Consider the following 27,191-nt stretch of genomic DNA (forward strand, 5'->3'; position numbering starts at 1 on the left):
TCTAATTCATTAATTTTTTTTCTTTTATAGTTAGTACTTTCTTGTCTAGAAATTCTTCACCTACCCTGAGGTTGAAAAGATTTCTCCTCTATTTTCTTCAAGAAGTTTATAAGTTTTAGCTTTTATATTTATATATATGATTCATTTTGAAGTAATTTTTGTGTATGGTGCAAGGTAGGGATAGAGGTTTTTTCTTTTCTCTCTATGACCGTTAGTTGAAAAGACTTCTCCACTGAATTTCTTTGGTGACTTTGTTAAGCCATTTCTATGTCAGTCTGTATTTGGCCTCTCTATTCTGTTGCATGACTCTACCTTTCTATCCTGTAGCACCAGTTGCACAATGTCTGGATAACTCTCACTTTATAGTAAGTCCTGAAATCAAGTAGAGTAAGTCTTGTAATTTTGTTCTTATTTTTCTATTATATATTGATATTTTGTATTTCCACAGACATTTTCTATTAGCTTGTGAATTACTACAAAAAGTCCTGCTGAGATTTTCACTGGGAATGGCACTGAATCTATACATCAATTTGTGAAGAACTGACATCTTAACCATATTGAGCTTACTAATTGAACATGGTAGGTCAATTCATTTGTTTAGGTCTTCTTTAACTACTCCCATCACTGTCTAATAGATTTCACACATATTTTTTGTATATTTTCATTAATTTTATCTGTAAGTGTTTAGATTTTGATGCCATTATAAACATTTTTTTAAATTTCATTTTTTCAATGCAGTACATGAAACTGATTTTTGTAAACTGACCTTGTATACTGTGACCTTTCTCAGTTCACTCATCATTTCTGGTAGTTTTGTTATTCCTTAGGATTTTCTCCATAGATGATCATATCATCTGCACACAGAGACAGTTTTACTTTCTTTTTTTCCTAATCTTTATGCCTTTCATTTATTTTTCTTGCCTTATCACACTGGCTAAACCTCTAGCACTATGTTGAACAAAGGAGTTAGAGCATACATCCTTGTCTTGTTCCTAATATTGGTGGAGGAAATTGTCTTTTGCTGTTAAGTGTGATGTTATACGTTTCTTATATATGCTCTTTATCAATTCGAGAATTTCCATCCTACTTCTAATTTGTTGAGAGGTTTTTTTTTTTTTAAATCATGAATAGGTGTTGAACTTTGTTTTCTCTACATCTATTGACATGATCATGTGGCTTTTTCCTTTCTATCTAATTAATATAGTTAATTACACCAATTGATTTTCAAGTATTTAACAAAAATTATATTCCTGGAAGAAAAAAAAGAAACTTTGGTCATAATGTATTATCCATTTTTATATGGCTAGATTTGATTTGCTAATATTTTGTTTAGTATTTTTGTATCTATGTATATTAAAGTTCTATAATGTTCTTTATATGTAATGTCATTGTATGTTTTTAGTATTAGGGTTATGTTGGCCTCATAAAATTTATTGGGAATATACCATCTTCCTTTTTTTTGGTAAAGGGTTTTGTAAGATTAGTATTACGTATGTCTTCCTTAAGTATTTGATAGAGTTCATTAGTGAAGCATCCAGGCCTGGAGTTTTCCACGTGCAAAGGTTCTCAATTATAAATTCCATTTCTTTAACAGATGGTAGGTTATTCAAACATCCTGTTACTTCTGGTGGTCAGTTTTGTTAATTTAGGTTTTTCAAGGAATTTTCCCATTTCATCCAAGCTGTCAAACATACTGGCATAAAGTCCTCTACTAACATAAAGTAATATGTCCTAATTAAGCTTTTAAAGTCTGTAGATCTGTACGACATCCTCTTTCATTCTGGATTTTGGCAGTTTGTGCTTTCTCTCTTTATAAAATCGGTATAACTAGGATTTGATCTTCTCAAAGAATCAGCTTTTGGTTTCATATATTTTCCCTATTGTTTTTTATTTCTTATTTCATTGATTTCCCACCATACCTTTTTTTATTTCTTTCCTCTTCTTTTTCTAGCTTCTTTGGATGGCAGATTAGATCACTGATTTAAAGCTATATATTTCCCTCTAAGCTGTGATTTAACTTCTGCAAACTTTGATAGGATGCATTTTAATTTTCAATTAAAGCTCTAATTACCATTGTGATTTCTTCTTTCTTCCAAGTGATTATTTAGAAGAATACTGACCAACTTTCATATATTTGGGGATTTTCTAGTGACCTTTTTTTTTTTTTTTGTGGTACGCAGGCCTCTCACTGTTGTGGCCTCTCCCGTTGCGGAGCACAGGCTCCGGACGCGCAGGCTCAGCAGCCATGGCTCACGGGCCCAACCGCTCTGCGACATGTGGGATCCTCCCGGACCGGGGCACAAACCCGTGTCCCCGCATCGGCAGGCGGACTCTCAACCACTGCGCCACCAGGGAAGCCCTCTAGTGACTTTTTAAATGATTTTTAAATTTAATTCCATTGTGGTTAAAGAATTTACTCTGTTTAATTCAATCCTTTGAAATTTACTGAGACTTGGCTTTCCCTCCAGTATACAGTATATCTCTGTAAATATTTATTATACAATTAAAAGCAGTATTTTTCAATTATTCAGTGTAGTGTTCTATAAATGTTAATTAGGTTAAGTTGGCTGACAATATTGTTCAAATATTCTATATTCTTACATTTTCTTGCTACCAACCATCAATAATTGAGTGTAATTAAAATATTCAGCTATAACTGTAGATTTGTCTATTTCTCCCTTTGGTTCTGTAGGCTTTTGCTTCACATATTTTGACGCTGTATTAGGTGTATAAATATTTAGGGTTTTATGCCTTCTTGATAAATTGACTCTTTTAACTTTATGAGATATTCTTCTTTATCTCTGATCATAGGTCTTAGGTTCTAGGCTAGAAAATGGCCTAGATAGGGAAGCTGTTTTCCTTTTGAAGAGGGATCTATGTCCTATGCTACAGTATCAATAAAAAGATAAAACGTTAAGACCAGGTTAATAGGTTCAAGAAGCTACTACTTTGTGTGATAGGGACTCTCTCGGGGTAGGGCAGGGTTCTTCCGTGTCTTGTCTCCTCTATGACCCACAGGTACAGGGTCATAGAGGAGCTATCCTAAGCCACGGGTTATGATAGTAGAAAAAAGGGTGTTGGGGGACCACCTGAAGGCCTGCTACCACGAGGGTTCACTCCCCTGCCATTCTGATCTATTACAATTTTCTTTGCTCATAACTCTAACTTGGGTCATGCTTCCCCTCAGGATGCCAAAGTACTAGCTATGTAGGAATGACAGTTGTTGTGTACTTAAATCTTTTTCTTTATTTTTCTTAGCATAACTCTTTTGGCTTTGTATTTTTGAATACATTATTCTGAGAGGCCCTCATTTGCACACTGTGTGCTCAGGTATAGGAGGAATCTCAGGGCTCCAGAGCAGGAATAACTTTACTCTAAAGAACGACTTTGACTTACCTCGCAACCGGATGACTGTAAATCAGCCCTGAACAGGAAGGTGACACAGAGAGGTTAGAACAGGTCAGAGTTGACCAAAGGGTCTGAGTGAAAACAAAGAGTAAGGCCTGTGTGTGTGTGTTTATTATTTTTTTAAGGATTCCTGACCAAACCTTTAATTCTGGGACACTGGCTCACTTTCCACATGAGATCTTATCTTCCGTTGGATTAGGCTAAGTCTACACTACACAAAGGTGTGTGTAGGGGTGTGTGTGTGTGTGTGTGTGTGTGTGTGTGTAAGCACACGCACTCTTGCATGTATAAAAATCTCAAGATAGTGTTAGGTAAGCAAGATTTTAAGAATGAAACTTCTGTACTCTCCCATGCTGCCTGGGATGTATGCCTGGAACAAAATTTAGAATCCTTAACCTTTCAAAACTCTGTACTTCTGTGTGGCTTCCAGATGGTCCTCTAAACAAGAGCTTCTTTGTGGTTCCAGGGCCAGTGTCCCCTGCTGCAGGGGTAACAACAGTGCCCGGGTAGCTAATGGAGAAAAGAGAACTCTACTGACAAACTGGGAGAGCAGCACAGACCTACCTCGCCGAGCACTGTGTGCTGAAATATGGCAAATGTAACAGAAAACAGTGGGCGAGGTGTATCATCCTGGGTGCCGTCTTCCAAAATCGAGCTCCCTCCAGTTTCTGGATTTATCCAAGCTTTGTAGGACATCACCAGTGGCTGGTTTGGTGACTGCTATGTGATCTAGTTTGTGTAAATATAATATGTTGGTCTTTCTTATGTTGTTTTGGGGTTTTCTTGTTTACACATTTCTTTCTGTATTGAAAGAAAAATAATCAAAGCATTTTTGTCAAAAGAGTCTGCACCAGGCCAGAAGATGTGAACTATAAGCTCAGTGCCACTTTTCACAAAGCAGGACTTCCTTGCCCATTTTCTCATCCTTCTCCTTCCCTTACTTCCTATTTTGGACAAGTTCTTCTGTCCTGAAAACTTGCCTCCTGTCCCACCTTTAGCCAAAACAAACAACAAGACACACATACATATTTAATCCTCGGGATGACTCTAAACCCTAAAAGACTTGCATAAAACCTGAATAAACTAGGAATTCTTTAGCCCTCATTTCCAACGCATAGCAAGGGGCTTCCCCATAGAAACTCAGAGTGGGAGACTGAGAAGGGAAAGAAAGTCTATCCAATGCACTCAGGGACTCCTCTGCTGATGCAAGAATCTGATGTCAAAGTGAATGCAAGATCATCTAATAGGATGTAGACTGGATGTAATTCAACTCCATGTTTACTGCTAGAAACCAAAGTTTTATCTGGAATTTACAAGAAGCAAGAGAGTGGGGGAGGAAAATGAGGACCTGTCTGTATCCTTTCTCTGATTCCTTTCCCCTTTTTCCTGAACTGCAGTAGACTAGACTCCCTTGGGCTGTGGTGACCCCATCATTGGGGTTTATTCATTAAATGGTTGAGTTTGCTGTACTGGATTTTTCTTTTCTCTCCCTCCTCTTACTGTTTTCTAACGCATGTTAACCCTTCTCTCCCTCCTGCTTTCTTTTCTTCCTGAAGAAGCACAATGAATGAATAAAGACTTACTGGCACTGAAAGATAAAGTAAAACAACACAAGTATAGGTGCATACAAAGCAGTACGGAGTAGTGACTGCTAATGGGTACAGTGCTTCTTTTTGGGGTGACAAAATATTCCAAAATTTGATTGTGGTGATGGCTGTATAGCTCTGTGACTGTACTAGAAAACATTGACTTGTGTATTTTAAAAGGGAGCATTATATGGTATGTTACCTGAATTAAATCATAAGAAAGGTGTTGAGAGAGAGAAATAGAGAGATGGAGAATTACATTTGAAGCATTCCAGGGCCCAGTCCTAGGCACCTTCTCTTTCTACCTGCGCTGTAGGTATTCTCACCCAATCCCATCACTTTAAATATTGTCCATGTGCCCATGACTTCTGATTTTTATCATTAGTTCTGTCTTCTTCACCTACCTCCAGCCTACCTGACATCTCCACATGGGGGTCTTACAGGCATCTCACACTTAACATAGTTAAGACAGAACTCGATTCCCCTTTCCAACCCAACTCTTCTCTTCCTCCATGCGTTCCGAGCTTAGCAACGCACAACCATCCGCAAAGTTTACTGTCTGTCTCTCCAGCTAGAATGTGAACGGGAACCCTTCCGACGTCTCTTCTCTCCTGTGTCCTTGGAGCTGACAAAGAGTAGGAGCTCAGTGAATAGTTGTTGAATGAAATAACCATGGGATTGAATGAAGTAGCAACCACCTGCCACGCAAATTTTTTAAACAATCAAACCATTAACTTGTCACTGAATTTAAAGAAGATCTCTGAGATAACTCAATTTTAACACATAAAGATAGCCATAGTTCACAAGCAGTGAAAACTACATTATTTCTATGATAGTTTTTAAAGTAAAAAGAATTTTCTCTTATAACCTCTGTGCTAGATTGCAAGAAAATTTCAAGTGACAAAATCAATACAGAGAGTTGAGAGACCTATTTGAATAGAACTCTCTTTTAGAATAAGAATAAAGAGCTGAAGAATATTGCTGTCACCCAACAGATGGCTAAGAGCACATTTTCAGAACCTCATAAACATCCACCAGGCATGGCAGTTCCTCTTCCCTTTCCATAAACCCTACCTTGGGTCATTTCAAACCTTCTAGTGGCTCCTCCCATACTGTCCACCTCCTCTTTCCCACTCTAAGATGCTATAGTGTGCGGTGGATGCTTACATAGGCTCAGAGGCCCATTTTCCTCCTTTTTCTGAGATAATTTTTATTGCAAGTAATATCTGATGAAAAAGACAATTTTTCCTTCAGATACTCTCCACATATTCATTTTTTTGTAAGTCGTAAGATCCTTATGCTAATATTTCTACTATTTTTCTAACATTTTGTTAAACTAGTTTTGAGTTGTAAGTATACGAACTTGTTCACTGAAACACTGTCAAAAGCTTACATTTAAAAAAAAAAATGTTCTTTAAGTTAAACTTTGGATCCTAACCCAAACTGATACAAATTAGTGAGGTTTGTTCTTCAGCAAGCACTTGTAGCGACTTTCAAAGAATAAATAAGCTACATGAAAGTGATTATGGCAACCTATGAAAATTGTATTTCATGTTCTTTTAATTTAAAATTTACTGCAAAATAAAGCCCTTCTTTCCTTAAATTTCCATTGTTGCTTAGGTAACAATTCCAATTATTTTTTAAATCTGTTGGCCCCAAATGTTTTCTGAAATGTTTGACAAATACGTCATTTGGTAAAAAAAAAAAATTCTCTCTCTATTTTTTTGTCCACAGAAACTGCTCCATTCTTCTCCAACACTTATTTTCCACATGTATAGCATGGAGATAATAAAATTCACCTTCCAAGATTACCAAGTTAGCTATGAGAGCCCCCTAAAAATTATAATGCATTAAATGTTGGGTAATACTGAAATAAATGTTGAACAATAGCTAGTAAAGAGTCCTTACACAAGGTACTGTGTTCACAAACGCTTAACCCCTTTATTTGCAGTAGTCATACTGTTGTTGACAGAAAATGTGTCAATCCTAGTCTCCTACTGAATTTATACATTCTCTTCATTTAAACAATTGTGATACTTTCAATCTTTTTTCTTCTAGAATGTGGAAAACATATTATTAAATATACCTGCCTGAGTATCAGCACCGTGTGTTTTTCTGCTCCCTGGGAACCTTGTAATTCTGTCATGATAGCACTTCCCATACCTCCTATCTCCTCCACTAGACCCATCATGGAGCCTGATTTGCCAAGAGAAGTAGGGTTTGCTACCGGTTTTTAAATTTCACCCACAGGAATGGTATTCACGGATACACAAGTGAAAATTCACCACATAAAATACTCCTTTTTTTTTTTTTTTTAGAAACTTGATACTGAAGAAATTAGCAGCTTTATGAGAAAGAATATTTCAAAGTTTGCTGGACCCACTAACAATATTTTAACCTTTCTCTGTGCGTATGACAATTTATTTCTTTAATCATGTAGTTTTAGTAAGTTATCCCAAGTATAAGCCACTTATCCATGGGTTTCCCATTTAGAAAAATAATTTTAAACTGGTATTTCCCAAAATGTATCCCAAGGGAAAGACGTTCTAGGAAAAAAAAAAAAGGCTCTGTAGTCCAATAAATACATGAATGCCACAATCTATATTCACCTTCTTAGAAATTCAAAATGGCCCTTGGCATCTAGAGTCAATAACTTCTTCATAGGTATATGGGTGTTGTACTACTCATTCAATTTCCTCTATGTTTAAAACATTTTATAACTTAAAAAAAAATCTGTATCTCTCTTTTTAACTGGAATTTCCCCATGCTGTTTAACCAGAGTCCATTTCTCCTCCATCTAGATATCTTCCAATAGTAGAAGCAAGTATTTACAAGAGTTTAGAAGTATACTTTGGGCTCTGCATCCCCATCTACCCAAAGAACAGTGAGTTCTTCACCAAACAAAAGCACAACAGGTCGTAGACACCAGTGCAGAGGAGGATGGAAAGGGCGAATTCACACCTCAGGGGTTCTCAGCCACATGCAAGTTAGAGGTGAAAGGTGACATCACTGTATTTCCATCGCAGGCTTCAACGACACATAGACACATAATTCAACGTGCGTGGTAAGCCTTTTCCCACCTGTATGGCTACTAGCCAGGTTTTTTCCAATATAAGAGCTATAGATCTGAACAGACTGATGAGCCTGAGAGCTAGAATGTTTCTGTCCTCTTCGCACAAGTAGATAAATGACTCACAGCTTCCTGAGATGAAAGGGAAGATTCAAGCTCACCACTGATACAATGGAACACCCCAGAGTTCAGATGAACGAAGTCACTTCAGGAAGCAGCTCTCTGAAATACCTTGGTAGTGTGGAACAGGCAGGCGGTTGTAACGGTCAAACTAACTGTAGGATTTTGAAGCCTTGAACGAAGTTTTACAAAAGATTCTTTTCTGGAACCATAAAGGCGATAAATTGCCATCCATGTCTAATTGCAGGAGGTCTGTGGGCCATATTTAATAACAATAGGCAAAGACAGAACAATATTATACCAATTTTCTTTGCTAACACTGAAGCACTGAGACATCAAGTTACTTGATAAGGCCATGCAACTAGCAAGGGGAGAAGCCAGAATTTGAACTCAGGGCCTGTTACCTCACAGAGGAAATAGTGGGGAGGGGGCCAGATAGAGGAATCATCTGCTTTGACTCAACCATGTTCCCTCCCATCTTACTAACAAGCCCACTACACAGGTCATATTAATGGACTAAAATTATCCTGTCTGTACGTTTTATTAAATGATATTTCAAGGCACATTGCCTTGAAAAAATTGGATTTAATTTAAAATGTTGGAGCACTTTTTTTTTTTCCTCCAGTGGTAACTCTTGCAAAATAATAGTACAATATTACAACCAGGAAATTGACATTGATATAATCTACCAACCTTATTCAGATTTTTCCAGTTTTACGTGTATTCACTTGTGTATGTGTGCAAGTGCATATTATTTAGTTCTATGCAATTTTATCATATGTAGGTATGTGTATCCACCACCACAGGCAAAATACAGAACACTTCCATCACCACAAGGAGAGACCAGCCATCCCCAATTAGTTCGCATCAGTGAGGCTTTACTTTCACTCAGCCTTCCATTATGACAAGAACGTAAGGAAAGCAAGTGTGTCACTGGAAATTGCCATGTGTAGCATGGAGACTATACACTCTTAGTCCTCATGGAGCCATGGACAGGCAGAATCCTTTTAATTCTTTGCACCTCAAGGCTCCATGGTCTTCTTCAAGATGAGATCCCCTCTTGTATGTTACTGCAAAGTTCTTACCCTAAAACTACAGACTCTCCTTCAAAACTCTAGAGCCAAGCCTATTTTCCCTATGTATAAATTATAACACTGGGTTTTCCAAATAGTATCTTCAATGAAGTGTGAGAACTGAATCACTCTAATTCCACTACACGAATCTCAGAGTTATATTCCGTTCCACTTCATCCAGTAAATGAGACCAACTGAAGTTATGTGCCAGATTTGGTGATCTAAACTCATCCTTTGACTAGCTATTCAGGAATTACCTCCTGGCCAGCCCATATAATCTTCTTCATATAGACTGGCTACAAATGTTTTAGGATATGCATCAAAATTACATCCCAAACTGTGGTAGCCTAGCAAGGTCTCTCGGCAGATGTAACCTTCATCTTGGGGATAAAGAGGAAACGGGGCTTTGAACTTCTTTATCGACAATCTGGCAGGAATTTGCCAGGCTGTAGGCTCCCCGGAAGTGGAAGTCGGCCTTATTGACTGCTGTTTCCCACATGCATATCAGGAACATGGCAAGCCATGGCCCATAATAAACATCTCCTGAGGGAATGACCAGAAACATGGACAGCAAACCCAAAGAAAATCATTCTTATTTCAGAGATTCGACTAGGCTGGAAGGTTGGCTATAAGGGTCTCTAAGTATTCTCAAATATTTCAGAAAGTCTAATGGAAACCATGCATTTACCTTCATAGAGATGGGACAGGACAATTAAAGGTCAAGTTTCCTCAGCTTTAGCAGACATTGTATCAAGCCATGGTACAAGACTGGTTGTTGTGTGCAGACCAGAAGTTCTGACTGCGCACACTGCAGTGGGCAGGGAGAGGCTCCCACTCTTCTTCCCTTTGAGCACCCATGAGCAGGAAGACAGGGTAATGTGACCAGGGCCCATTTACCAATGAATAGGCTCCGGGGGCTCTCAGAGATCAAGGACATCCCAGCGGTAGCTCCCTGGCGCCTCCTCACTAAGCTCAGGTGAGGGGATTCCAGGCAGGGCTGACTTCTCGCTTTTCCTCCTTTTCTAACCCTTGTGCTACGGGGCACTGCAGGCCCAACCAGCAGTCAAATCTGGTGGAGGAGAGGCCCTAGTTAAGGGCTGAGTATAAACTACGTCTTCCAGGCCAGTCTACCAGGCACACCAAGCCAGAGATGAAGGGAACTCGGTTCACGATGAAATGGGGCTCATTTGCCATTCTCTATCATCCTCTGAGCACACGTGTCCCCTGGGAACTGCACAGGGAGGGGGACTGACCTGGACAGGATTCACAGAGGGTCCTGCCCACCTCCCACAGCCAGAAATGAGACCACCTCTCCCTGAGGTACTTTAGGAAGGAAAAGCATTCCGAAAATAGAAGTTGATAAGCAGTGAGTGGTAGATGACTTCAGGGAACTGTGATTTCTCTCACCACAACTCTAAGGCAGTGAACTAACCGCAGATCATTCCAGGCACAAAGGACTAACCCAGCAAGGAGGGCGAGAACTTGGGGTTGGGCAGACCAGGGTGCTAATCCTGGTCCCACCTAAGTGGCTAAGCAGCCCTAGCCAGACAAGGCATTTCACCTTCCCTAGTCCCGGTGTCCTGAGCAGTCTAAAGGGGGTGTCAGGTTACCAGATAATCTCTGTTTCCCTTCCAAGTCTGGCAGTCGACAATTCAGTGAATGACAACTTTGCCTGGTATCAGATGCACATGCCTTCCCCTCGAGCCAACGCAGACCATTTGCAACACACATACTTATCAGCAAACTGGAATTCAGTGCTTGCTGCACGGGTCCCTGCCAAAGGCTTCTTAAAGCCATCTGATAGCCCAGAGACAGTCTAATAGATGTGCTAACCACCCCAAAGAGCTGGCACACATGAAACAGATTCCTCTCCGTTAATATTTATTAAGCACTGAAGGTGGGCACTCTGACATATATTATCTCACTTAAAAACCTTTCTTCCGGGCTTCCCTGGTGGCACAGTGGTTGAGAGTCCGCCTGCCGATGCAGGGGACACGGGTTCGTGCCCCGGCCCGGGAAGATCCCACATGCCGCGGATCGGATGGGCCCGTGAGCCATGGCCGCTGAGCCTGCGCGTCCGGAGCCTGTGCTCCGCAACGGGAGAGGCCACAACGGTGAGAGGCCCGCGTACCGCAAAAAAAAACAACCACCTTTCTTCCCTTGGACTTCTCTGGTGGCGCAGTGGTTAAGAATCTGCCTGCCAATGCAGGGGACATGGGTTCGAGCCCTGGTCCAGGAAGATCTCACATGCCGCACGGAGCAACTAAGCCCGTGCGCCACAGCTACTGAGCCCATGTGCCACAACTACTGAAGCCTGGGTGCCCAGAGCCCACGCTCCGCAACAAGAGAAGCCACTGCAATGAGAAGCCCGCGCACCATAAAGAAGAGTAGCCCCCGCTCACCACAACCAGAGAAAGCCCGCGCGCAGCAACGAAGACCCAATACAGCCAAAATAAATAAATAACTAAATTTGTTTTAAAAATTTAAAAATTAAAAAAAAAACAAACTTTCTTCCCAGTTTTCCAACAGATGTACTCTTGATAGAACTAATAGCGGTCTTTCAGGTCCAGGTGTCTCCTAACCTTATTATGACACTACACTATCAATCCCTTCAGACTCTCTGGCTCTTGTCCATAACTAATACACAGCATCGCAGAGCACAGCTCTGAGCCTAGTTATCTCAGCCCCCTACTGTTTTGCCCACTGAGTAGCAACTTATTTTAGAATCCTTCCTCCGTTTGACAGTGTCCTTGTATTTTTTTTAAAATTTTATTATTAAGCTCTGGTTGGAGACATTATTTACCTGGTGTTCCTCATTCAAGGGCCCAGGAGGCTATTTTTTTGTTTTTTGGGGGTGTGTGGAATCTTATCACTGCCCATAAATATGTAAGCTTCCTCGATCAGAAATTGAAAACTGTGTAATACCCAGTTTGTCTTCTTGTCTCATTTAAAGCCCAAATTAGCAGCCATTACAGTAATCAAGCATCTCAGATACTTAGTAGCATCTATTCCTCTATTTCTTCAGCCTTCCCAAATACTCCTGGATATAAGTGGGCATAAACATCACAAATAAATAGAGGGAGATTAAAAGCACAGGCTATGGATGTGAACCAGGGCTCTGCTTGTGCCCATACAGCCTCAGGTGTGCTAATTCACATCCAAGTCAGTATACTCAGCTGGAGAATATTGATTCCCAAACCATAATTTCTCATAGATCCTCCTTCATAGAAAGCATTTAGTGCAGCTCTTGGCTTATAAGTATTCAGCAAATATTCATTCATATTAACATTACCTTGGAACCCAAGTTGTCCTGCATTTCATTCCCATTCTTTTAATGATTTTATTGATTCCTCTTTGTTTTCTCCAATCCACTGACCCCTGACTTTTTTACCAGCCCATGGCCCCTTCCTGTCCTTACTTTTCTTAGATCCCATAGTCCATCATTATAGTCACAGCAGTGCCAACTTCGTCAACAGTGTGTTCTCTCTCTTGTCATTGCTCACCCACCTGGCTAAACTGCATCTCTGCTGAATCCAGCTCTCTGCTTTGTCTCCAAGAGACAGTGAAGTGTAAGGCCTCATGGTACTAGCTCTGGAGTGAGACTGCCCAGGGCTCAAAACCTTGCTCTGCCACCTAACACCTGTGTATCTTTAAGTAAACTGCTTATCACTTCAGTAAAATGAGGATGCTATAATAATGCCTGACTCAGGGATAGGTAATGAAGTTTAAATGAGACTGTACACTTAGACTTGCACTAGCATGGTAATTAAATAACTTAATAAACGTTAGCTGGCATTCTGTTTGTTATTATCACTCTATGCTTGAGCTAATGGAATGAAGGTGGGGAAAATCACATACCCAGACAGACTGCTTACACTGTACAAGTAGAACCACAAACATCAGATGGGCCCTTGATACCGTCTAGCAACTCTATCTGATTTCCCTGGTACATTTGCTCTCCCACTCTCCCACAACACTATCTCTTTAGCTCTTATCCCAAATCTCTTTTGCTCTCAGCTGATGGCCTTCCCTCCTGCTGCAGGGGGAAAACAGAAGCCATCAGGTGAATACTACTTCATCTGACCACCATCCAATATACAACTACCCACATCTGGATTTACTTTCTCTACCTTCTCCCTAATGGAAGAAGGGTCTTTGCTTCTGTCAAAGACCAATCCCTATACTTGGGTTCCAGGTCCCCTGCCCTATGACTTTTCTAAGGACCTTCCTCCTGAACTTATCCCTCTTTTCTCTGCATCTTCGGTTCCTCCCCACGGTAACCCCTGACGACCCTCACCTCTTGGTATTCATGCCCTTGCATATCTCCCCCGCTTAAGTGTGGGTGGAACCCATGATTCACTTCTAACCAATAGAATATGGCAAAGATGATGGAGTACTGCTTCTGTGATTACAGTGCCTTATATGAGTCTCCATCTTGCCAGCAGACAGGGGCTAAGATTCTCCTTGCTGACTTGATGAAGTAAGAGGCCATGTTGAGGAAACCATGTAATAAAGTACTGCAGGAGTAGAGGTGGGGTGGGGGAGAGTGGCTGGGGGAGAGGGGCTCTAGGAGCTGAGGGCAGCCTACAGGTAACAGGCAGCAAGAAGCTGGATCCTCACACCTACAGATGCAAGGGAATGAATTCTGCTAACAACCTGGGGGAGCTGAGAAGTGAATTCTTCCCCAGTCAAGCCTCCCAAAGAGACCACAGCCCACCCAACATTTTGACTGCAGCCCTGTGAGACTCATCAGCAGACCCAGCCAAGCCTGGCCCCGACTCCTAACCCACAGATACCGGGAGGATGGATGTGAGCCAAGAGGTTTGTGGTGCTTTGTTACACAGCGACAGAAAACAAATACACTTCCTACACACACAACAGATCATTCCCAACATGCTGTAGTCACATTAGAGTCTACAGTATCCTATCTTCAAAACAATCTAAACCATATGCTCTCTCCCCCTTCTCTCTGTTCTCCTTTCCAACAAGAGAGTTTTTCACTATGTCCTTGCCTCTACTCACTGCTCAGCCCACTTGGGTCGCATCCCTGACTTCACATTCTTTGGTTACGGATACCCATACGTTCCATATTATCGAATCCACATGAACATGTCTCTGTCCTTATCTTACGCATATCCCAGTGGTATTCAACACAGTTCATTACTCCCTACTTCTGGAACTAAATGGACTTTCCATTTTCTAGTTTTCCTTTGACATGTTTAGCTGCTGCTTCTCAATCGTCTTTGCTGGCTTCTCCTCCCACACCCAAACTTAAACAGTGCTGTGCCCCAGAGTCCGGCCCAAGGCTGTACTCTCCTCTGGCCTGCTGTACTCTCCTTCTCATCCCCAGCTTTAAATGACATCAACACATCTCCCAAATTTCTCTCTCTAGCCGTGGCCTCTCCCCTCAGCTCCACACCTTACAGCCATCTGCCTACTTGAAGTTTCCATGCCGGTGTCTAAGCGTCATCTCGGACTTAACAGGCCCCAAAGAGAAGACTTGATTTTTCTCTTCGCAAAAACCTGTTGTTCTCCCAGTTTGCCCAATCTCAGCAAATGGCACATTTGGCCAACCTTTACGCTGGGGCCTCATCCTGCATTCCCTTCTTTCTGTCACCCTCCCGCCCCGCCACATAATCCATCAGCAAGTTATTGCAGGTGGATCTTCACGATCGATCCTGAATTTGTTCCCTCCTCTCTAACACCACTCCTAGTCCAAAGTGCCCTCGCCTCTCACGTGGACTTCAACGATCGCCATCGAACTGGACCCCTGCTCCTCCCTGCTGTCCTCTATACTCCACACAGCGTGACCTTATTAAAAATACAAAACATTTTGCATGTTTAAAACATTCCAAAGACTTCTTACTCTACTTTAAAAAGGTCCACCAGGCTCTACGTCGCTGGCCTTTACCTGCCTCCCTGACATATCTCCAGCAAGATCCAGCCATACTCATCCTCTTCTCCTTCCCACCTCAAGACTTTTGCAACTGTTATTCCGGAAGGATCTTCCCAAGTTGCATGTCTCAAATCTCAGATCAAATGTCCCCTCCTCAGAGAGGCCTTCTCCCTACAAGCTGTCTCCTTCCTCCTAGACACTGAGGTATCATTATTTCCCTCATGGCATGCATCACGATCTCAAGCACCATGCTTATTTATTTGTCTGTTTGGTTGCTTCTTGCTCTGCTTCCAGCTTCTCTTGCTGGATGTGGGCATCTGGAAGGTGCTTACTGCTGTGTTCTAGAATAGTCCTTGACACATATTAGGTGCTCGATAAATATGCGAATAAATGAATGCCTAAATATATATAAGATATTGACATTCATCTATGCATTCGAATAAGATGATACTATTTTATTCATCAGAAAAACCTCTTCAGATGCAGTGTCAAGATGGCTTTAAAGCAGGAAAAGATTATAAAAATTATACCTCAATATATAAATTCCTGAAAAGTTGTGGGCAAACAACAACAGTATAAAATGAAGCCCCTTTTGAAAGAATTAAGCAGAAATTTGCTCGGAGATGTGAAAAATCTTTCCTGATAGTGTGAATGATCACACCCTAGTTCTTTTATTCTTATATATTTGATTTTTTTTTCTACATTGAGTTTGCTTTGAGCACGGACCATAAATTATAATCAACTTTTCTATCACAAACTGTGCAACCACCGTCCAAACCACAAGACATCTTTTCAGTATTTCTGGACAAAAATGCTAAGAAGTCCTACTTTTGTTCCTTAATGTCACTGATGTCATGTGATTTAATTCCAAATCCAGCTATATCCTGTAGCCATACGATGCAGGCTTTTTATTAGACCACGGTAATGATGGTGGTCATGGTCTGAATTCCAACAAGCAACTGTCAAAAACTATCATCCCAAACGACTACTTGCTGAAAATTTCTCACTCCCAGAGTTGGTATTTCCAGGGTGGTCTAGGAAAGAAATCTGTGCCCATGTCTACTCTGGGGCTATTCTAAATGCTGACGTTTAATATTTCTTTGGAACTGCAATTTCATGCTTTGAGGAGCTGACTTTTTTCTGCAAGCCCCTGAAGATTTTTTTTTCATAGTCTCTAACTAGTAAGCTCATTTGTTTATGTGTTTTTCTTCCTGAAATACCAATATCTTCTGAAAACTCCGATCAATAGTTTTATCCAGTTGATTTTAAGCACCACTCTTCAGAAAAAAATCACTCTCTCCATTGCTTCCCACTTGCTGCCCTCAAAACTTCTTAGCAACATACACTGTGCAAGAACCTCAACGTGGTTTGCGTTGGCCAATCACATGCCTGAAAGCCCAGCCAGTCAGTTGTGTAATAATAAAGCCCTTATCTCCTTAAGATATACAAACGGAAAGATCTCTCGGTGCTTCAGTACACAAGGGCCTTTGCTTGAATTCTCAGCAGAAACTCACGTCTATTTTAAATGGCAAATTCCCCCCCACTTTCTCTGGTTTCCTATTTTTTTTTTCCCATTTGCTATGTTGAGGAGGGGGAAAAAAACCCAATGCCAAACAATGTCGAGTTTTAAGCCGCGGGTACGGGGTGGGCGGGGCGGCATTGCCAAAAGCTGCCAGCAAAATGCATGTATACACCGGGACTTGGTTTTTTGCTCTTCTGGGTTTACCGGTTCCCTCACAGGCGCTTTTGACGGAAACTCATCCACAATTGTTCTTGGAGGCAGGAGGGGTTGAGAGATTGAGAAGAGAAGCTGTTTGCTAGTTCCTATGAGCTTGACTAGTCCTCAGAATAAGGGGAAGGGGGCCACTCGTGCTTCCTCGGGAAGGACTACAACCTCACTGCCTCCCTACCTCGCCCGTCCCCACCGGGCGCAGACCGGCGCCTACCTCGTCCCATCGCCAAGTTCCCCGCCTCGCTCGGGAGAAGCGTCCTTTGCCCGCACCCACATCAGACAGCACGCCGGCCTCGGCCTTGGAGGAAAGAGGGAGCGGCCGCCCGGTGAAGGTGCTGGGGCCCGAGCGGTGAGCTCATCAGCCCCCTGGCTCTGCCCGCGCGGCCACCCGAGCCGCCGGACACACCCCTCCCGGCCCGGCCTCTGCGGTCCCCGGTACCGGCCTCAACCCGCTCCGCGCCGGGCCCCCGGGCCCGTCCCCTCACCGCGCAGGAGGGTCCCGCGCGCGCTAGTCCCCGCAACCCGCACACACCTTCAATGCTCCCCGGCCCGGGCCCTTGGGGAGCTGGCGGCCGGGGCCGAGGGCCACGAAGCGCTCCTCGCCGTCCTCGTCGTCGTCGTCGCCGTCCACCACCTCGACGACCACCTCCTCGTCCTCGTCTTCCTCGTCGTCATCCTCCTCCTCCGCGCCCCCTCGGGGCTTCGGCTGCACCCGCCCGAGCCCCCTCCGCCGCCTGCTCCCGCCCTCTTCGTCCTCGTCTTCCTCCCCCAGAAGCAGCAGCACCGGAGACGAGGCGGCGGCGGCGGCCCCGGCGGCCCGAGGGGGGCCGGTCCCGGCGCTGCGCGGCGGCGGCAGTGGCGGCCTCCAGCTCTCCGGGACCGGGGCTGGGGCCGGCGCCGGGGCCGGGGCCGGGGCGGGAAGCGGGAGCCCGGGCAGCGCGCCTTCCCGGGCGGGCGCGGGGCCTGGCGGCTGCAGCGCGGCGTTCCCCCGGCGGCTGCCCAGGCTGGAGCGCTTGGCTAGACGCCGCGCCTGCATGCCTGACCGCGGGCTGCTTGCCGCCGCGCCGAGCCGGAGTTTGTCACCTCCCCCCTCGTCCTCCTCCTCCTCCTCTTCCTCCCCGGGCGGCCGCTGTGGTCGCAGGCGCCCGGGGCGCGGGGCTGCGGGGGGCTGCGGGGGCCGCCTCCCCGGGCCGCCGGCTGCCACTGGCTGCAGAGGCGCGGGCGCCGCCTTCGCTGGACCGGCCCGTGGGGACGCCGGCGGCCGGCGGCTACGGCGGGGCGGCGCGGCGGCCGCGGGCGGGGGTGGGTGTGAGCGAGCGGCGCGCTGCCGCCTTCGCCGCCGCCGCCGCCCCGGAGCCGCGGGCCGCGCTTCGCTCCATGCGGCCGGCTACCGGGCCCGCGCGCTCCGGGCCTGCAGCTGCCGTGCCCCGGCGCGAGCTGTTTGTGTTGTGTATTTTCCACTACCGCCCCCCTCTTCTCGAGCCATTCCTCGCAGCCCTCCGGTCGCCCCGCGCAGACAAAACCCGGACTGGATTTATTTTTCCGTCCCACAGCCTCCGAAAATCGGGTGCTTCCGAACAGTCGGCCCAGCCGCGAGGGCCCACGCTAAGCCGTGGCCGCTTATCCCCTTTGGAGGGAGGAGGATCGACTTGGCTGGAAGTAAGGTTGGCGGTCAAAGTCAGACTTTTGAAGGAAGAGATTTGCCGCAAGTCATTTAATGGTCTCTGCCGGGCAAGGCGACTACTCTTGAGCTTATATGAAATCGGGGATGGTGTACCAACCCGAGATTTGGCGTTAATTCCTAACCTGAATCATCAGACTCCTTTGGATTGTTGAGGTACTGTTTCAGGACATTGCCCGCCAATCTCTCCGTCTCCTTGAACACACCATTCTAGGCCCTTCCTATTGAGCTCTTTTGGCGCTATGCTAAGACTTGCAGCTTTTATTTCTGCATTTTTACCTTGAGTGCCTGATTATAAGGCTAAATTTCAAGAAGCCTTCGGTTCTCACCATTCAACGTGTAGACTGCTGGCACTGTCCGGGCCTTTGGAGAAACAAACCGGGGCGAGGGCTCAAGATCACTTGAGTTTGTTATTGTAAAAATTAATACGAAGTAAGATCAAACACAGAACCAGTTTGCCACATAACTAATGGCACTGTCACTTTCTAAGGATTTTTAGGTGTGACAAAGAAAAGTCATTTGCTACTGTTTGGGGTTAGGCTGTATGGTAAGCCGTGTCCTTTACGTTCAAATCATAAGCCAAATTCCACCTCCGTAGCTGAGAGCTGGAGAGGATCTCACTCACCACACACTCTGGCAAGTGCCTCCATGAGGCCAGTGTAAAAGGTGACCTCACCCTCAGCTCCCCTTCATGGTAATTACTGTAGGAGATTTAACATCATGTGCCCTGTTAGACACTTGAAGGCAGCTCATTAAATGCTCACTTATGGTGTCTTCCAACTGTTGAACATTTCCAGTGGGATGATGACAAAAATTCTAAAATGAACTTTTTCTTCTTCCTGAATCAGAGTAGCTTCCTGATAGACCTATTTCAAGTAACGACACTCTCATTATAATCATTCAGGCCCAAAATAGCGGTATCATGTTCACTCCCTTCTCCACCTTATTCCTAGAGGCAGTTGCCCACAAGTCCAATCCATTGTTCTTTCTGAAATGCCTCTTGAATCCACCCCTTCCTTTCCATTCCCAAAGTTCCTACAGAATTTCATGACCACAAAAGTTAAAGTTTCTATCTAACAAGCTTTCTACACCCAGTTTCTCAATAACACACCCTGCCCTGACCCCCTCCAACCATCAGCACTGGATTCATCTTCCCCAAACTTCATTCAGATCAAGGCATTTTCCGGTTGAACTTTCCATTTGCCAACATTTCATTGGAGAACGCAGAAAGAGAAAAGAAAATGGTCTGAGCATTTTAAGAGATGGTTGTGTTTGATCAAAGCATGGAAAAGCAGGGGTCAGCCAAGAAGTAAACTAATCAGCATCGGTGAGTGTTTGTGAAGAATGAAGGTCACTGAAATGATTTCAATTGCAAGAAATTTACCTTGGTCCATTTGAGGGATGATTTTAGAAAAAGGCCGCAGGGTCTTTCTCTGACCAGGAAGAATAAAGATCAGAGGCAAAGGGGCTTCCCTGGTGGCGCAGTGGTTGAGAGTCCGCCTGCCGATGCAGGGGACACGGGTTCGTGCCCCGCTCCGGGAAGATCCCACGTGCCGCGGAGCGGCTGGGCCCATGAGCCATGGCCGCTGAGCCTGCGCATCCGGAGCCTGTTGCTCCGCGACGGGAGAGGCCACAACAGTGAGAGGCCCGTGTACCGCAAAGAAAAGATCAGTGGCAAGGGGTTGGCTGATAGGTACAGGGAGGCTGGTGGAGAAGAACAAAGGTGAGACAAGTGGACTAATGGTTAAACACGTGGTCTCAGGAGCCAGAGTACCTGGGTCTGAATCCCAGTTCTGGATTTACCAGCTATATGGCTTTACTCACCCTCTCTGTGCCTCAGTTTCCTCATCTGTAAAATGGGGATAATAGTAGAACCTTCCTAATAGTAAAGTTGTTTTGTAGGATAATGAGTTAATATGTGTAATCATCTTAGAAGAGTGCCTGGCACAAGGAAGATCTATATAAAGGCTTGTTACATTAAATGTATTGATGGTGGTGTATAAACAAGGTATTTTGGGGTACTGTCAAAGAATAACAAGGTAGCTGTCTTTTAGCGAGCTCAGAACTGTCAGTGACTACAAGAACCTGCATTTAAAGCCTGACTACATCTTATCAAGGGGCTATGGGCAGGCCAAAGGTAAGCTTTTTATGTCTAAAACTGTCATAGATGATGGAAAGTAAGTGTTTTCCTGAAAACTGAGAGGAAAGACAGAGGAGTAAAATGAGTTCCTGATTGGTGTTTGTGGTTTAGTGGAGGAGGTACTAATTTACACCATTGTACTTTCTTTCAAAATTGCTACATGTACTTTGAAATCAACTTGTTCTTTCTCTCAGGCCACCTCAGTGGAGCCCACACACATCCATTCCCTGGCTTCACTGGGCCCAAGATGCTGCCCTCTGAGCAGGAGAAAAAGACTGACCTTGATATTGGGACCACTAAGTTAAGGCTAATGTCACAAAAGAGGTTTGGTGCAAGCTGGGCTTTGAGAGAAGAGAAGGATCTAGATGGGCAGGGAGAGAAGGATCTAGATGGGCAGGGAGACCAGTATTATCCAGGCAAATTCAGGCCACTGCAGACCAACCTCATGAAATCAGAGCACGTATAGCGAGAAATAAACTCAAATTACCTGATTCATCAGGAATCAAGAAATGTGTCATTACATGGGCTCGTGGAGCACTGCTTATGGAACTCATGGCTCAGAAATCAAGAAATATCTCGTGATGCCAGGCACGTGGGGAGGAGCCAGTGTTGCTTCCCTCTCCTCTGTTCCCCAAACGTAACATGTTTTTACTTCTAGTACTGGGAACAATTGTCACTGAGGATGAGGTGTGCCTCTAAGTCATGGGACACAGAAGGCACGTCTTCCAGAGAATCTGGTTTAACATCATTTACAACACGCCACCAATTCATTCAATATGTATTTATTGAGCCCTGCTAAATGCCACGCATTGTTCTTGGCACTGGTGTGCAGCAGTGAACAAAATAACCCTCACTGGGAGGAGAGTAGACACCACCAAAGAATATAAGTGAACTCTATGATTTCATAGATGCCATAAGTGCTATAGAGGAAAATAAAGCACAAGAGGGGTAGAGAGTGCTGGAAGTTTAATATAAAGAAGTAAATATTTATATTTAATATTTATTTAATTTCTTATTTGTAATTTATTATATTTATTGATAATGATCTATAATTATATTTATTAAAATTTATTATGTATTTCTCGAATATATATTTCATATTATATTTAATATAAATAAATATATTAAAACAAACCTACGAACAGTACGGATCATAATGTAAAAGTTGATTGAGGGGCTTCCCTGGTGGCGCAGTGGTTGAGAGTCCGCCTGCCGATGCAGGGGACACGGGTTCATGCCCTGGTCCGGGAAGATCCCACATGCCGCGGAGCGGCTGGGCCCGTGAGCCGTGGCCGCTGAGCCTGCGCGTCCGGAGCCTATGCTCCGCAACGGGAGAGGCCACAACAGTGAGAGGCCCGCGTACCGCAAAAAAAAAAAAAAAAATTCGAGAGTCAGAAAAAGAATAATCACACTCCCCAAATCATCAAGGATAACCATAACCGCGGCAGAAATATAACAAATGTCTACCCTTCCACAAGAGCTCATTTATGTCCTTGAGAACCTTAAATAGATGGATTCCTTGAGAGTGGCAGCTCCTTTCAAAAATTATTTTAAAACTAAAAGTAAAAAGGTGCCCTTTAAACAAGTTATAAAAGTAAGATTAAGTTAGCTTTTCCACACTTCTGGGAAACGTAAAAATGATTTCAGATGATGACTGTCATCGCACCGTATGAAAAATAGATTAAGGTTTAGAGAATCATTCAGCTATTACACCCTTCAGGCTGAAAGCCTGTGTAAGTCAAGCATAAACCTCCACCCAGATAAATGTTTCTTCCATGAGCAATTAACTCAAACCCTCTTTAACAATACAATGTACTTTCTACACAGTTCTTTAAAATAGCTCCCAGAGACTTGGATTGTTTTTTCAATTTATTATTTTTTTTAGTGAGCATAAAACTGATAGAATTACTTTCTTTTTTATGTGACACATTTGCTATTTTGAGGTGGTGTGGGGTGTGTGTGTGTGTGTGTGTGTGTGTGTGTGTGTGTAGACGAGAGAGTGATTTTGTTTGTTTCCTGATCATTTTAGTCATCTCATATTGGCACTTGAAAGGCAATGGAAAGAATACTGGACTGGGATCCCAGAGACGTGAGTTTGAATCCAGATCTGAGGATTACTTGCCATATGAATAGTTAAGTCCCCTAATCTTGGCAGGGTTCACCACTGTAAGATTAACGAGTTGTAGTCTTTAAGGTCTTTCAGCTTTCGCGATCCATTATGTAAGATATGGACCCGGAGTATGATTTAAGTTTGAGATTAAGCCAAATGCCCATTATTAAAATCCACGAATGGAGTCTAACATGTATACCTACAAATGTATGTAGGATCTCATATAGACATCCCCTCTAACCCAATGTGACATGCTGTATTTTAGGACTGCCGTCTCTGTTCCTATCAACCTCACCCTTAATTTCATTGGCCCTCGCTGCTTTGCTGGGAATGCAAAATTTTGAAACTGTGCAAACACTTGCTACCATCTTATTTTACTAGTTATCTCTTTGGTGATAAGTTGCCCTAATGACTACAAACCAAGTAGTTGCTATTTTGTATTATTTGTATTAACATCTCTTTCTATAAACTGAGGATTGCCTCCACCCAAGATGTATATTTACTTCCTACTAATGGTATTTTCATATCTCTGCAGTTTTGCTCTCATCTTTCTTTTCCTATCGCTTTTTTTCATCTAAGATCCTTCTGGTACAAGTAACCGAAATCCCCACTCACCCAAAATAAAAAGGAGGGAAGGGATTTATCAGTTTGGATAACTCAACCACAGATGGGCCTCAGTTTGGGGAAAATTAGATTCGGGGCTTATGTGATGTGTGGTCCTCTATCTTTCTGTGTGTGTGTGTGTGTGTGTCTGTGTGTGTGTGTGTCTGTGTGACTTGTTTCGTTATCTGGTCGACTAGACCCAAGTCATAGGCAGCTCTGGCCATACACCTATCAGCCTTGTGACCAGGAGGAGAGGAGTTCTTTGCTGCCTGCAGTAGTTAAGGAAATCCCTGCAAAGGACCCTGGGTGGCCCTCTGGGTTATGAGTCCGTGTCTGTGGCCAAGGGTGGAGTGCTGTGATTGGCAGCCTTCACCAAACCACATGGTTAAAGGGAAGAAGGATGGTTACTGTCCTGGGCAGAAAAAGAACATAAAAGGCCACCATGTCTTATAAATATAACCAATATTATCTAAAATCTGAAACGTAAAAATGAGTCAAAGGAAAAACAACACATCTAATCTAATCTCCCTACCAAAAGACAACTACTGGTATTGTTTTGGTATTTTTTAAAAAATTTTCTATGCATGTTTTTTTTGTTTTGTTTTTCCACCTGGTTTTATAATTTAAGCTTTTGCTCACATATGGCAATATAACTTGTAGATGGATTGTGAGCTAGTAGGAAAAAATAAATTGTGAAAATATTACAAGAAAATGTGCATGAATATTTTTATAAACCCTGGGGAATGACAGCCATTATAAACAGGATGTCAAGTCAGAGCCATAGCAAAAGGCTGATAAATTTGATCACACACACAAAAAAAACTTTAAACTTTATGGCAAAAGTACCATTAAAGAGTTTTAAAAGGCAAAAGATCGTTGGTTTTCAACATAAAATCAAGGATTAATATACAGCCAAGTACAAACAATTCAGTTTCATTAAAACAATTAAGTATAATATTCACCTATCAGACTGGTAGAAATGTTAAAGCTTTGATAATATTCAGTGTGACTGACAGTATGGAGAAATGGGGCCTCATGGATACTGTTGCAGTATTTACCATAATTCTAAAATGCACTTACCATTGGAAACTAGTGATTTCACTTCTAGCTGTGGACCCTAGAGAAATATTGGTACATGAGCACAAAGGAGCACAGAGGGGGTCCTTGTTACGGCACTGGTTTTAATAGAATATTGAAAGCAGCGTAAATACTCATCAAAAGGAGAAGGGTTTAAAAAGAAGCCTTTGACAACAAGGGAACCACTATGCAGCAGCTAAAAAAAGTGAGGGAGGTCTCTCTGTACTAAAAGGGAAGAGGCTCAAAGTTTTAAATGGAAAAGGCAAGATGTAAAATTATATTTATACATGATCTCATTTGTGTTTAAAGCAAAATCCCACAGAGTATAATGTACACTCTACATAATGTGATTTCAGATGGAAAAGTAGATAGATAGATGGGAAAGTGACTGAAAGTTACCTCCCAGCCCTGGGAGAGGTGAACGGGACTGAGGGAAGAGGTAAAGGAGGCCTCCTACTTTCTGTATTTTTGGATTTTTTATAAACTTGAATTTGTGTTCAGATATTATATAGGTCACTTTAAAATAAAGAGTAAAAACTCTTCATAGCATAATTTTTACTACAGAATATTCTGTCCAGCTGTTGTGCTATGATTTCACCATGTCTTGCTATTTTCAACAGGGCACTGCCAACTTTTGTACAGAAAACATTATACATCTTCTGGATTCCTTCCTTAGGATCAGAGCCAGAAGTGGAATCAGTGGTCCCAGGGTGTGCACATTTTCTTGATACATTTCACTAGATGGCTTTCCAAAGGAGTTACCACAATTGACATTCTGACAACCATGGGAAAGTGGCCGATTTTCTGCACTCTCCCTTGCTTTGATCATATCATATCTCATTCTTTCCATCTTTCCCTCTCTTTGCTACTTTGATAAATGTTCCATCAAATCTCATTTTGGTTTAATTTCTTCCTTTGATCATTAACAAAGTATTTCCCCATGTGTTCAAGTTTTATTTCCTCTTCTGCAAATTCTTTTCTTATCCTTTGCCCATATTCCTATAAGAGTCTGGGTTTTCCGCTCCACTGGTATAAGTGCTCCACATTAAAAGTCCTCTCGTCATAGTTTTTGTAGATACTTCCCTAGCTTTGCTCTTTCTCTTTAAATTTCTTCATGTTTTCTTCCCCAAAGCTTTAGATGTATCTATGGGCCTTTCTTTTTCCTTCTTTGCTGATTTTATTTACAAATTCCTATCACTGTTTTCCCCTGAGGTTTGTACTAATAACCTCTGCTAGACTTCATCCTTTGTCATTTTCCTTCAATTCTTTTAATTTATTTATTTATTTTTGCTGCAAGTCTTCATTTCAATTTTGTTTATATGTTATCCAACATACTAACTTCCTTATACTACAGAATGTGCTAATTGATTATTCTTAAAATTAAGTTTTCAAATTTGATTCTCATTTACTTAGTATTGATTACATGCCTTCCTGTCTGTATTTTAAGTTAATAACTCTTGCTTAATCCTTCTTTTTTTTTTTTTTTTTGCGGTACGTGGGCCTCTCACTGTTGTGGCCTCTCCCATTGCGGAGCACAGGCTCCGGACGCGCAGGCTCAGTGGCCATGGCTCACGGACCCAGCCGCTCCGCGGCATGTGGGGTCTTCCCGGGCCAGGGCACGAACCCGTGTTCCCTGCATCAGCAGGCGGACTCTCAACCACTGCGCCACCAGGGAAACCCAATCCTTCATTTTAATAGAAATATTTTTAAGTTTAAATAATTATCATCCAAACAATAATATCTCTAATAAGTAATGTTTTTTAAAATACTAAACTTAACCTCTTTAAAGTATTTGACATGAATATAAATGTGAGCATACAAATGGTTCATCTGCTAGCACATTCTATAAAAATGGAATTGGTTTATATCTGCGCTGTCCAATATGGTAGCCACTAGCCACATGTAGCTATGGAGCACTTGAAATGTGGCTAGTACAAATAAGAACTAAATTTTAAATTGCATTTAATTTTCATTAAGTTTAAATAGCCACATGTAGCTAGTGGCTATGGGGTTGGATAGTGCAGGCTCAGACCTTTCAAGGGTCATTTTCTACTTTACAGATCCATTTTTAGGTGAATGTGACAGAGCTAATGAAGGAAACAAATTACGCTCATGAAACTTTGCTGCAAGTCTAAAATCCAAACTGTGTTTCCTCATCTACTTACCTAATTTTAAAAAAGCTAATGTTTTGGGCTTCCCTGGTGGCGCAGTGGTTGAGAGTCCGCCTGCCGATGCAGGGGACACGGGTTCGTGCCCCGGTCCGGGAGGATCCCACATGCCACGGAGCGGCTGGGCCCGTGAGCCATGGCCGCTGAGCCTGCCTGTCCGGAGCCTGTGCTCTGCAGCGGGAGAGGCCACAACAGTGAGAAGCCCGCGTACCGCAAGAAAAGAAAAGGAAAAAAAAACCTAATGTTTTTGAACTGTTAGCTTATATTTAACAATTCTCATTTATTACCTTCATCAGGCTTCCAATTAGGCTATTTTCAGGTTGAAGGGTGGTGAGCTATCAAAAGCACCTAATGTATCCCCACTGCTTCCAGAATTATTTTTATCTACACCATTTTAGTTCCTATGTTTGTTATTTTATTCTCAAGCTATTCCAAGGAAAGAAGTACCTGAATTAACCCCAGTAACCTATTATAAGAGTCTTGAAAGCCATAAAATATAATGAGACATTAACACGTGTTGATATAAA

At 42.9% G+C, this 27,191-nt stretch overlaps 1 protein-coding gene across 1 annotated transcript in view; it reads right to left on the reverse strand.

Moving 5' to 3' along the window:
• ZNF704 (zinc finger protein 704) overlaps nucleotides 1–17,921 on the reverse strand; it is a 206,162-nt gene extending 188,241 nt beyond the window's left edge. The window contains exon 1 of the mRNA XM_030839175.2: nucleotides 17,418–17,921. Coding sequence (XP_030695035.1) covers nucleotides 17,418–17,921 — 504 coding nt within the window. The remainder of the gene's footprint in view (nucleotides 1–17,417) is intronic.
• Between the last annotated feature and the right edge of the window lie 9,270 nt (nucleotides 17,922–27,191).

This window comes from Globicephala melas, chromosome 17, assembly GCF_963455315.2.
Source record: "Globicephala melas chromosome 17, mGloMel1.2, whole genome shotgun sequence".
NCBI classification, from domain to species: Eukaryota; Metazoa; Chordata; class Mammalia; order Artiodactyla; family Delphinidae; genus Globicephala; species Globicephala melas.